At 39.4% G+C, this 13,909-nt stretch overlaps 1 protein-coding gene across 1 annotated transcript in view; it reads left to right on the top strand.

Moving 5' to 3' along the window:
* The window catches only part of RGS7BP (regulator of G protein signaling 7 binding protein), a 121,507-nt gene extending 114,665 nt beyond the window's left edge, over nt 1-6,842 (top strand). Inside the window, exon 6 of the mRNA XM_070412053.1 lies at nt 6,791-6,842. Coding sequence (XP_070268154.1) covers nt 6,791-6,801 — 11 coding nt within the window. The 3' untranslated portion in view covers nt 6,802-6,842. The remainder of the gene's footprint in view (nt 1-6,790) is intronic.
* The last annotated feature ends 7,067 nt before the right edge of the window (nt 6,843-13,909 follow it).

Below are 13,909 nucleotides of genomic sequence, written 5' to 3' on the forward strand. Positions count from 1 at the left end.
AGAGCTCAGGATTTACAGTTGGTGATTACCCAGAACAGAGGGGGAAAATAATCTGTTTTCCTGATCCTGTTCACTTTCGTCTGCCCTCCTGAGCTTTGTCATGGGAGATGTTACAGTGTTTTGTTGGGAGAAGAATAGAATTTGTGAACCAGGATTTTAAAATTTATACAACAGGCATTATGGCTTACCAGTTTAGGGCAGACTGCTTGGGTTCAATCTTAGCTTTGCTATTTCCTTAGAGAAGCCAGTTAGCATTTCTGTTTTTCATTTATCTTACCTATTAAATGAGAATAAGAGCTGTACTTATCTCATAGGATCACAATGAGAATTAGATGAGTCAGTATGAGCAAAGTACTTATACACAGCACATGCTATATACCCATTAACTGTTGTTCTTGTATTTTTGGAGTTTATAAAGATACTTGAGGTCCGGTGCACGAAAATTTGTGCACTGGGCAGGGGGTGGAGGGTCCCTCAGCCCAGCCTGCCCCCTCTCACAGTCTGGGAGCCCTCAGGGGATGCACTACTGATGGCTTGGGTTGCTTCTCTGCGGGAGGTGACCGGGCGATCAGGGGAAGGCGCCGCTCCCATCACCTTGCTGCTGCTACCACTGCTGGCCACTGGCCCTCCTCAGGCCTCACAGCTGCTGCGGCTGCCTGCCCTCCTCGGCCCTTGCAGCCGCTGTGGCCTTGTCCATAAAGACGTCCAGAAGGTCATCTAGAAGGACGTCCAGTCTATTCAGTCTAATTAGCATATTACCCTTTTATTAATAATTATTTTATAGATTCTAAAACCCTGTCTCTGAATTAGACATGGCTTGTCACATGAATTGACTTTCTTGGTGTGAAGAATTCCATGTGGCCAGTAAAACTCTTGATGTTCTGTCAGGTAAATGTTTTGTAAGGACTCTTCAAACTCTAAGCTTCAGAGGACTCAAAGCAGGAAGAGGTCCTTGCTGATTGAGAACAGGTCAGGAGGCCCTTTACAAAGGTGGATATTTGAGACAGGACATAAAGTAATCAGTAGGACTTAGAGAGGAGGAAAGAAAGGTACTCTTTCCTCTTAGGAAATTATTTTTAGTTCCCAAATTGTGCTTGTCTTTTGTTCATTCCAGGTACACTTTCCAAAAGCACTTCATCCTCCCAAGGACAACACTAATAGTCTCTGATGTTATCTATTGTGTGGGGTTGGGGAGAAAGACAAAGTTACATAACACATTTAAAGTCTTTGTGTTTCTCTGTGGCAGAATTTCAGTAAAGTCTGTGAGTTTACAATAGTTAGGAGGTACTGACTGTGTGTGTGTGTGTGTGTGTGTGTGTGTGTGTGTGATCCAGATTCCAGCCTTCTCTCCCTGTTCTGTCTTTTCTTCAGGGGAAAGGAGGATTTGTTTCATACCTTTCCTAAGTCAGTTTCATGTCACAGCTGCACCTCTCTGTCTCTGTTAGGATCCCCAGGGCCATCACTCACTTTACTGCTAGTTGCTGCCAGGACACTTGGCCCATTGTCCCAGTGAAAGTATGTTGTTACTACTGGTTGTAGGTGTCAGCAAAGGACGGGCATTTTTACTGCCCTGACTTTTTCTTTACCCCATCACAAGGTTGTTCTGACAAATTAAATTTACACTGAAGACTTAGTTATAGGAAGTTTGCTTCATAACAACACAACTTACAATGAACTATTAGATGTCCTTAGTTTTAAATGTCTTCCAGCTACTCTGCTATTGGGAATTTTCTTCCTCTGTCCTATTGCCAAATCTCTCTCTCCTCTCTGAATCCTCTGTCCTTTTAGATTCACCCCAGTATAAACTCTGTTTATTCTTATGCAAATAACTTACCTATCTTTTAGTTTTATCATTCTCTTTAAATACATGCCCTCGGGGTCTTTCCCTTCATCCTCATACAGCTCATCAAGGCATTTTCCAAATAAAGACATGAAGACAACTCTGCAGAGAGTTCTGGCACTAGGTGTTAAATGGTAAACATGTGATGAGATGAAGAATTCTCAAAGAGGAAAACTGTACAATCACACCTCCGAGATACTGTGGGTTCCAGACCGTGGCAGTAAAGCCAGTGTCGCAATAAAGCAAATCATAATCATTTTGCTGGTGGAAGGTCTTGCCTTCAATTCATAAAAAAAAAAAACCTCAATATCTGTGAAGTGCAATAAAGAACGTGCAATCATACAAAATGTGCCTGTAACTGAATATGAAAGGATCAGCCTGGATAGTTATCCCTCCACTGATGTGCTAACAAATCCACAGACAACAGCAAGTGGAAGACCATCTTTGCTTAGTCAGGTCCAATGTGAGATGACTGTCTTAAGCTGGATTCCCTAGAAATGGAACTGAGATGCAAATTACTGTGCAAGTTGTTTCATTGAGAAAATGCCTGCAGGGAAAGCCTGTAGGAATGGGGAAAGCAGGATGAGGTCAGGGGAAAAGCCAGGTAAAGATGTGGGATCCCAGCTTGATCCCACAGGAAACTCTGCAGCAAGAATGATACCAGGGGGCCAGGCCTGGAGCCAATTAGGCAGCTCTGGAACTGGCCAGACCCTGGAGATAAAATATACACCAAACTGCATTCTGCCAGTTACTTTTGTTGCATTTTTATCTTCTCCAATTTAAAATTTCTACCCCTTTTATATCTTTTATTTTGTTGACTCACTAACCATAAACATTTATGTTCTGATGAATATTGATTGGCTCCACAATGGGCACCACTACAGTTGAGCTACCAAATTCTGTTAGATAGCATAGCTGGACACACGTATGAGGCTTATAAAGGATTGAGGTATTACTGACTTCTGATTGGTTGGATTACTGTTGACCCTTGAACAATGTTGGAGTTAAGGGTGCCAATTCTTGTGCAGTCAAAAACCCATGTATAACTTTTAAACTTAACTACTAATAGCCTACTATTAACTGGAAGCCTTACCAATAATATAAAGTTGATTAATACATATTTTGCATATGTTTCATATACTATAGTCTTACAATAAAGTAAACTAGAGAAAGTAAAATGTTATTAAGGAAATTGAAAAGAAGAGAAAATACATTTACATTACTATACTTTATTTATCAATACTGTAAGTTTACATAGTTTATTTACAAGATGCAAAAAATCCACAGATAAGTGGACCCATGCAGTTCAAACCCATGTTATTCAGGGTCAACTGTAGATTGATTGATCCAAATCATAGCTAGAGAGGCAAAGATTCACAAATATTTGATTGCTCTTACAAAACAAGATGTCATATTTAGTTAATATTTTATAGAGCAGTTTTTTCTAAGCAAATATTTGACAATGTCTTTTTATCTGATAACTACAGATAAAAATAACCCAAAACACAAAGATATCTTATAACAAAAAAGAATTGAAATAAAGCATGCACCATTATCTATAATAACAAAAGCATAATATGCTAATTAAACCGGACAGACGTACGACCCTCTGGATGTCCTCCCAGACAAGCTGCAGGCGGGGGAGTGGGGGACAGAGGCAGAGGTGGTTAGGGGCAATCAGACAGGCAGGAGAGCAGTTAGGGATGATCAGGCAGGCAAACAAGTGGTTAGGGGTGATGAGGCAGGTAGGCAGAGGTGGTTAGGGGTGATCAGTCAGGCAGGGGAGCAGTTAGGGGCATCAGGCAGGCAGGCAGAGTGGTTAGGGGCATCAGGCAGGCAGGCAGAGTGGTTAGGGACAATCAGGCAGGTAGGAGAATGGTTAGGGGCGATCAGGCAGGCAGGCAGGTGAGCAGTTAGAAGCCAATGGTCCCAGATTGCAAGAGGGATGTTGGACTGCCGGTTTAGTCCCAATCCTGCGTGGGGTCCCAGATTGTGAGAGGGTGCAGGCTGAGCTGAAAGACCGCCCCCCCCCCCCATGCATGAATTTTGTGCACCAGGCCTCTAGTATAGTATAATATTAAGCCAAGATTTGTCAGTTGCAAAGAGCAATCAAACTAACCCTACTAAAGAAAGAAGTTAATTTCAAGGCTACATAAACTTCACAGAGTCCAAGACAATGAGACAGAGGGCGGGACTATCAGAAGCTCTTTGTCTTAGTGATGGTGTGGACTCCTTCTTCTCTAATTCTTTCTACAGTCTACTCCAACTGTCATCACCTCAGTCATTTTTCTTTACCCCCTCATCTTATATTGGGCCATTGGCCCAACTTCACGTTAGACCGCCAATGACTGGAGCCTCCCTCTAGGTCTCTTGATTCAAATCCTTGAGAAAAGGAATCTGATAGAGTGAGGTGACTATCTCTGGACAGGATCACCTATGTCCACTCAGCATGGCTGGAGCAAGAGAGTTTAAAACTAGAAAATTAAATTGGGTATGAATGATACATTGGTATTTTTGCTAAAAATAAATTTTTAAATTATATTTTTATTGATTTCAGAGAGGAAGGGAGAGGGGAAAAGGGATAGAAATATCAATGATGAGAGAGAATCATTGATCAGCTGCCTCCTGCATGCCCCCTACTGGGGATCGAGCCTGCAACCTGGGCATGTTCCCATGACTGGGAATCGAACAGTGACCTCCTGGTTCATAGATTGATGCTCAACCACTGAGCTACACCAACCAGGCTATGCTACAAAGAATTTACACAGACCACACACGTTCACATTCAGTAACTGGGTATTCCACATTCTCCTGTTAAGGCCAGAAGAAAGTTTATTCTGGTACAGTCCTAAGGCCTAGAGACAAATAAAACCTTAGAATAGACTACAGTCACCTTAGAATAGACTGAGTTCTGTGGGAGGAATAAGTGAGGGCATAAAGAATACATCTGGAAGAAGTTTTAGCTTTGGATTATGTCTGTCTATTCAATGACCCAGACGAAGTAGAAATGTCAGTGGGGAAAAAAACATAATTTTTTCCTAAAGTTATTTTAGTTCTATGACACTGAGGTTGAAACTAAGATGTAGATTCTGCTCTAATCACCTCTTCTCAGTCTTATTCAACTTTCTGAAGCTCCAGAAATATGTCTGATTCACAGGCCAGCCTTGTGCGTTCGAGTGACAAATGTTACACACAGTATTTACACAGTGTGCTTGGAGAAGCTTCCAGAAGGGCATGACTACTCCAACAGGTCCCTGGCAAAAATAAAAAATAAAAAAATAATGATAGCAATGCCAGAAATCTCATCATTAAAGATTCATCTAAGCCAGTGGTTCTCAACCTTCTGGCCCTTTAAATACAGTTCCTCATGTTGTGACCCAACCATAAAATTATTTTCGTTGCTACTTCATAACTGTAATGTTGCTACTGTTATGAATTGTAACATAAATATCTGATATGCAGGATGGTCTTAGGCGACCCCTGTGAAAGGGTCGTTCGACCGCCAAAGGGGTCGCGACCCACAGGTTGAGAACCGCTGACCCAGATGCGTTTCTAAATACCATTCCCCACTAAAAGGAATAGCACATCTTGGAAAATGGCTGATTCCAGGTCAAGGGCAGAAAAAGTTCAATGTGAGCCCCGAACATCTTGTCTCACAAACCAAAGAAATGCTCAATTGAGTTGGGGGATGCGGGGGACGGGGCTAGAAGGGGTCAATGGGAGGAAAAAGGGGACATATGTAATACTTTCAACAATAAAGATTTTCAAAAAAAAAGAAATGCTCAAAAACTAATTGGATCATATCAAAGGGACATAGAGACTTCCACTGGTTAAATGTGGAATAATGATGACAATGAATTATAACCTCCAAAAGTCCATAGTTATATTTAAAAGAAAAAAAAAGGCAAGTTCCTTTTTATAAAAGAATGCAGCTAATAAATGTAGATGAAATGGTAGAAGGAGGAAATGAACATTTTGCAACTCTCAGCATAATAGTTAATCAAAGCAAGGATCCTCAGTCGATTTTTCAATGATTACTATTGTTGGTGATGTTGGTTCCTGGGATCCATGCCATCCTCTCACTTCTATAGTTACACAGTTACACCAGAGCTTTGAGTGCTGGAGACTGGCACCCAGGCTAGTCTGTCACTTTGGCAGAGAGCAGATACTTAGACATTTTTATAGCTCTTGATCTATAGTAGATCCAACATTTTGGACACAACATTGGGTCCAAACATTTTGAAGCAATTTGTACAGCCACTATTTTGTACCTTCATAAGAAATGTGTATAATTATATGATTTTCTAATTAAGTGGGGTGGGGGAGAAGTACACCTCATTGATTGGTTTTCATTTCTTTGTTCACTAATGAATTTGAACTTTTTTCTAATATGTTTATTGAGTCCATGGATTTCCTCTTGTGAGAATTTGACTATTTGTAGAATCTGCTCACTTATGTTTTTAAGGCTTAGTGTTCTTTTCTCATTTGTTCAGTCTTCTATGGTCTATGATGTATTATCATTTATTTTTACCGACATTGAGGATTTTTAAAAGTATATTATAAAAGGCCTTTGCTGTAGGGAAAGCAATAATAGAAGAGCTGATGACACTGCAGAGATGAATTCATTCTTCTTCAAGAGGTCATAAAATAAATACTGTAACTTCTTTTTGTTTTTTATGTGCAAAGGCTGTTCTTTGTATGCACTCAAATTTGTCAATATTTTCTTTACTATTATATCTATTGTTTCTAAGCTTATAATTATAAAGATATCCCTTCACAATTTTCAAAGCTGTTAATTATATTTTATTCTGATTTCTAAATGTTAGTATTTTATTAGTCTAACTTTTAAATGTATCTGAAATGGATTTTGAGACTGAACAAAAATAGTTTAAAATGCAAAAAATGACAAATTGACTTTCAAAATGGACTTGCATTTTACCTTTTATCCAGCTAAATTATGATTACAGTGAATGGAAGAAGACCATGAATCCAGGCATTGCAAAGAAGATAAATACACATGTCAAAAAAAGGAGAGCTCAGCCAAAGAGAATAATGATAGAGAAGAAACTCATAAAATGTTCTTACTGAAAGACTGTTTTGGTTTTATTTTGTTGTTCTGATAGCTTTATTGTTGGGGGAGGGCTGCAAAAAGAATTGCAAAAAACTAGTTGATTTTAACTCGGTCTTATTGCAAAATTGCCTGAACAATACAAGAACAAGCTTGAATGGCTACAGCTGGTGCAGCCTCGCCTGGACCACCTCCGGAATGAGGCCCAAAAATCAGGATTTTAAAAAGATTCCCAGGTGATTCTAATGTGCAGCCAAGGTTGAGAACCACTGGATTAGCCGAACCATGACTATTACACTTTCCTGAGCAGATAATCCTTCTATTTCCTGAATAAACTCAGCAGTTAGGATTTACTTCTTCATCTTTTTCGGTGTTTCTTTGATTAAAATCTAATGAATTTATAATGTATGCACTTATGTTCTTTAATGACCAAATTGTTTAGTTTGCAGTCAGCTCCTTTCACTTTCCTGAGGCCTGTCTGTTCACCCCAGACGCTAACTTTTGGCTTCCAGGCAGTCTTTGTAAACAAGGAAAAATCATGGTCACTTTTTGCGGATTGCCTGGAAATATAAGAGACCCAGATGACAGAAATGTTCTCGGTGCCCTTCCTGTGGCTTTCTCCCTGCAGAAATAATTTGGTTTATGGAATTCATACCATTCTTACCTTCAAGCTGGTGGACGGTATTTATCAAGCTGCTTTCAGACTTCACACCTGGGTAATTCTGTTGCTTGAATTTTCTCATTGGTTGTTAAATAATTGAACTAAGTTCATTTTTTTTCTTTGTACCGTAATGTTTTCATTTCTAATAGCAAACAGCTTCTATCTGTTGAGGATTCAGTTGTTCAAAATATACTTTTAACTGTTTGAGGCTCATAGTTGAATTGTGTGTCATAATTGCAAAGGAGAGGATAGAAAGGGAACAGGAAAACTTCTAGTTTTAGCCTATCCACCCTAATGGGCAACAGTGTCTGCTAATTCTTAAACTGATATTATCTGGCCTTTGCTTTAAATGCATTTTTATTGTTGTTGTTGTTGAACCACAGTGTCTAACAGATATAAATATCCCTTAAATAAATGAATGAATGAAATCCAGAAATTTAAATACTATACTCCAGAATTAATTAAAGACTATATGGCAGCCTAAAACCAACCCATTACAGTGATGAATTTGAAGAAAGTACATTAAATCATTAGACAGATGGGCCCATGCCTCATTTTAAAAATGTAATTCTCTTTTACAACTTTAAAAGCTAATACCATGAGAAGGCAATTTGGTCTGTTTTCTGACTCTATTAGAAAGAGCTGATTAACATTCCTGTTGGCTGTGTGTAATTCATATTAAAGGAAGGGAAAAAACTACACTTTCATATTTTAAGCTCTTTTTCTTGTATTGTGATATCTGGTTCCTTTACTACCCAGCCTTAGAATACATTTCTTAGGTGGATTTTACCCATTACAAGCCCCTATGAAATGCTAGATTCCCAAGTTGGCTTCTTTTATTAGATTAGCTATCTTGTTTTTACCCCCTTGGCCTTCCTGAGGGACTATGTTCAATGTGGCTAAATTGTCAAGTCGATGAGGGATGGAGGGAGGTTGGGGAAAGCTGGGGCAGGAGGACCCTGGGCATCTGTCTAGATGGGAGAGGAGAAGGGAAGGAAAATTATAAAGGAAACAGGAGAAGGCAAAAAGGATAAGAAATAAGGATAATTTCACCCTTAATGTTCATGCAGCCCATCAGTCAGTCAACCAACATTTATTGCGTGCCTGCTGTATGCTGGTGCTGTGCCACTTCCATGCTGTGCAGGTGTCAAAGACACCGCTTCTTCCTCTCTTCAAGGATTGTATAACCTAGAAGAGGAGAAAAGGTGAAGACAATGATGTTAACAGAAGGTAGAATGAGATCAAGGCTGTGCATTCATTCATCCTTGAATTCCTCTCCTCCATTTTCTCCTAAGTCCACTCTAAAAAGGATCTTACCCCCACTCCTCCTCCAAAACCACTTTCAGAAAGGTCACTCATGATCAAATGCTAAATGTAATGGCCAGTTCTCAGTCCTTATCTGACTTATTAGCAGTATTTGTCACAACCCAGCATTCTCCCTGAAATACAGTCTTCTCTTGGCTTCCAGAAGATGCACTCTTGGTTTCATCCTCTCTCTTCTGTCTCTTTTTGAATCCTTTGTTAGTTCTTCAGCTTCTCTCATATTTCTTTGTGCTGACATGTCCCAGAACTTGATTGTCATCCTCTTCTGCTCTCTGTCTGCAGTCACCCCCTTGATGATCTCATCTAGGTTTATGACTCTAAATATCACCTTCTTGCTGATAACTCCCAAATTTATAGCTCCAACCTAGACCTTCTTTCTGAACTTGAGATTCATATATCCAACTGGGTTCTTGATACCCAAACTTGAACATCTAATAAACATCTCATGTCCAACCTATCCAAAACTGAACTTCTGATCTCTACCGCCCACCTACCCCCAATTCCATCAAATCTACTTAACCTACAACTTTCCCTTTCTCAGTTTATGGCAACTCTATTCTTCTTTTAACTCAGGCTTAAAACCTTGGAGTCATCTGTGGTTCCTCTCTCTCTCACATCTCATATGCAAACATTTTTGGAACTCTTGTTGGCTCTACCTTTTTTAAAAAATTTAAAACTTTATCATTTCTCACCATCTTCAAAGCTACCACTGTGATCTAAGTAACCTGGTCCTGTCAGGTTTTCTTACATTCTAACTGATCTCTCTACTTCAACTTTTGCCCTCCGACCTTAGACTATTATCAACCTGGCTGCCAGAGTAATTCTTGTAAAACTTAAGTCAGATAACTCAGATCATGTCCAAAACCCCACAATAGCTTATCTTTTCAACTTATCATGAAAGCTAGAGTCTTTACAAATGGCCAAAAGTCCTCTGAGATGATGTTACTCTTCTCCTTCTTGCTCACTTGCTCTAGACCAAGGGTGGGCAACCCCTGGCACACGTGTCCAACATGGCACGCCAGTAACTTTTGCTGGCACGTGAAATCCTCTCTTATAATCTTCCATTTACAATTTTTTTCTTAATATCAACTTTTTTATTTTTCAGATAAATTCAGTGTAGGTGTATCTTAGATAAATAAATAATTTTACATAACAAGTTATCTTAAAGACCATAGACATGGATTGACGAGAGAGGGGAAGAGCAATTTCTATGCCTCTGCCTTAACTCTCCCTGCCTTCCTAGATCTGACCAGTGTTTTGGTTTCATCCACATACCCTTGTGAATCTTTGTTCTCAGTGATGAATTTTGTTAAGTCTCGTAATAGGAGTAGCCTGACGGATGAAAGTAGTAGCTCGTGCATATCTCTGAAGGTCACGAAATATAAACCTGATGTAAAATCCCTGTCATCAGTGATGCAGCAGAAAAAGTCCCATTGATAATATCAAACGGAGTCATAAAGTTTTCTGTCGGACTATCAGTGTACATGTATACATTAAAAAATAAATGTATTTTTCATCATTATATTCTGTGTTTTTGTCGCTTGAATGAATTTTATTATTTCTTCAAGGTTCTTCACATACATAAACCTTAAGAGATATCAAGTAGGCGTAACACGTTCTCAAAACATTAGGGTTGGCACGCAGAAGAATTTTGAGTCAGAGATTTTGCTGGGTTTGGCATGCACTCACAAAAAGTTTGCCCACCCCTGCTCTAGATACACTGCCTCCTGCTATTTCCCCAACACACCAGGAATTCTCAGGGCCTTTGCACGGGCCATCCCTCCTAACCACTCTACCCCTAGCCCAGATGCCTGCATGACTAACCCCTTCTGCTCCATTAAGTCTTGGTTCAAAAGCCACCATTGCAATTGGACCACCCGACCACCTTATTTAATGCTGCAGATTATGCACCTCCATTTTTTCTTTATACTTTAGTTTTTCATTTTCATTTTACTTTACCTTGTCATTTTTCCATAGCAGTTATCACTTTCTAACATATATAATTTCCTTACTATCATCTGTATTGTTTGTCTCTCCCTGCTAGAAGCTGAGCTCCATGAAGGAAGGGATCTTTATTTTATGTTTTTTTAAATTAAATTTATTAGAGTTGCATTGGTTAATAAGATTATATAGTTTCAAGTGTACATTTCAATAATACACGATCTGTATATTGCACTGTGTGCCCACCACAAAGTCAAATCATCTTTTGTCATCATATATTTGGCCCTCTTTACCCTTTACTACTCCCCACACCCTCCCCTCTGGTAACCACCATGCTACTGTTCATGTCTATGAGTTTCAGTTTTATATCCCACATATGGGTGAAATCAGATAATCCTTAACTTATTCTGAATGACTTATTTCGCTTAGCATAATATCCTCAAGGTCTATCCATGTTGTTGCAAATGGCAGTATTTTGTCTTCTCTTTATTCACTGATAAAACTCAAACACCTAGAACACTGTCTGGGATGTTGAAGGTGCTTAATGAAATTTTTTGAATTGAAATTGAATTCATTCAACATCCATTTGACAAATATATATTTAGTACCTACTATGTGCCAGGCACTGTGCTAGAGGCTTGATATTCAGCAATGAATAAAATAGACTTGTCCTTATGTTCATGAAACTCACAGACAATCAGGGATCACGGATTCTGAGCAAGTAATTGCAATGTGATGATTGTCACAACAGACAAGTAAAGAGCATTATGGGACCTATATTAGGAAGCTCACTGATGCTTAGGAGTCACAAAAAGCCTCCACAAGTTCAGACATGAATAAAATATAGAGGGGGACCAGCTAGTAGGAGGGCGTGGAGAGAGGTCTACACTGAGAAAACACATTGGGTTGGTATTGATAAAGGAATGCCTACAAGGAATGGTTTGCTTATGGCTAGCAGCGGTTCTCAACCTGTGGGTCACGACCCCTTTGGTGGTTGAATGACTGTTTCACAAAGGTCGCCTAAGACCATCCTACATATCAGGTATTTACATTACGATTCATAACAGTAGCAACATTACAACAATGAAAATAATTTTATGGTTGGGGGTCACAACATGAGGAACTGTTTTAAAGGGCCAGAAGGTTGAGAACCACTGGCTAGGCCGGTGATGGGGGAAGGCGGCATGACTGAGATCACATGTAAAGGTAAATTGAATTAGCCAGGTAATATGGAAAGGATTGATAAGAGGGTGGAAGTGAGAGTGTGTCAGGTGAAAAAAAACAGTTTCAGCTTAAAATTAATAGGCAGGAACATGTGGAGCTTACATGCTTTAGTTTGCCTGGAGCGTAGGAGTGAGTTCTCAAGGAAAGCACCGAGTGAAGAAAAGTAGGTTGGGGCCAGAGGCAATGAGGAAGTCCTGACAGATTTTTTTTTTTTTTAAGATTTTTTTAAAAAATATATTTTTATTGATTTCAGAGAGGAAGGGAGAGAGATTGAGATAGAAACATAAATGATGAGAGAGAATCATCGATCACCTGCCTCTTGCACACCCCAAACTGGCGATCGAGCCCACAACCCAGGCATGTGCCCTGACCTGGATTCAAACTGAGACCTCCTGGTTCATAGGTCGACGCTCAACCATTGAGCCATGCCGGCCAGGCCTGAAAGATTTTTAAGCAGAATTGAAACAGGACCAAAACTGCACTTTAGAGAGATTTAATTGAGCTGCAGGATGTAGACACTAGGAGCAGGTGAAAGCAGGGTAGCTGGGTCTGTAGGGAAAGTCTGGCTAAATCTCGCTTTCTACTTTGAAGTCTCAGGCAAGGAACTTGTTTGCACTAAGGGGTGAAAGACAGACCATGATAATTAAAATCCACAGGAGACTAGAATGAGCACAGGATTTCCAATTCATTTATTTACTGTGAGAAGTATAACGTCCCACAGACTGGAAATTCTCATGTCAAAAAATTGAACGTATTCTTTCCATCATAAATTGGAAAATCATGACAAGAAGCTCTTTTAGAATGTGCAAGAGAATCGTCACAAGAAGTTGATGAGTGTGAACTCCTTCTCTAGCCGAACTCCAGTGAGCAGGGAACATGGAACCAGAATGAAATGCTAGCTGGCTTGGAGCTAATGGAAGGTATGAACCAGGTAGACCTCTGAGCCTGTCTTATAATTGGAACTTAGAGTTCACCAGAGGATTGCAAATTTAGAGTTTACCTGGATTACAATCTCCTGGAGAGCATTTAAAAAATATCAAGGCTGACACACACACACACACACACACACACACACACACACAATATTCCAAAATAACCCAAATACTATACCAAGATGGTTTCTGATCCTCATAGCATAAAACAATTTTGCAACCTTGGCTTTTCTTTGACTATGCAGGCAAAGGATTAAGAAACAAATAAATTAAACAAAAATGTTTAAAAAATTAAACTCTGTAATGAGTGTCTCCCACATTGTTCAGTGTTTTGTTTTGCTTTGCTCTTTTTGAGATAAGAAATATAATTGCTTCATTTACATCAGTGTTCCCAGAGATGTTGAGAGGCAATATGTTGTTTACCACATCCCTTTCAAGTTTTTCCTCTATGTTCAGAGACATAGCACAATCACTACCATCTAAACAGCTATCCTGCTGAGTTAATAATAGTCAGCCCACTCACTATTTCATTTTAGGGGTTTCTTTTTCCACTATTTGGATTCAATGGCAATTATCTCAGTTAAAAAGTAAACCAAATTGAAAAGTTTTGAACAGAGGTAAAATACGATAACTGCAATTTTAGAAACTAAACATTTCCTAAGTTTTAAAGACATTAGCTTGTCATCAGTGGTTTAAAAAAAAATCCTTTCTTGCTAAAGTCTTTACTGAAGGCACTGAGAACTATTTAAATGAAATTTTTTATTGATTTCAGAGAGGAAGAGAGAGGTACAGGGAGATAGAAACATCAATGATGAGAGAGAATCATTGATTGGCTGCCTCCTGCACGCTCTACACTGGGGATAAAGCCCGCAACCCAGGCATGTGCCCTGACCAGAAATCGAACCATGACTTACTAGTTC

The sequence above is a fragment of the Myotis yumanensis genome, unplaced genomic scaffold (assembly GCF_028538775.1).
Source record: "Myotis yumanensis isolate MYYU_CA2020_CCGP unplaced genomic scaffold, mMyoYum1.0.hap1 SCAF_4, whole genome shotgun sequence".
Taxonomy (NCBI): Eukaryota; Metazoa; Chordata; class Mammalia; order Chiroptera; family Vespertilionidae; genus Myotis; species Myotis yumanensis.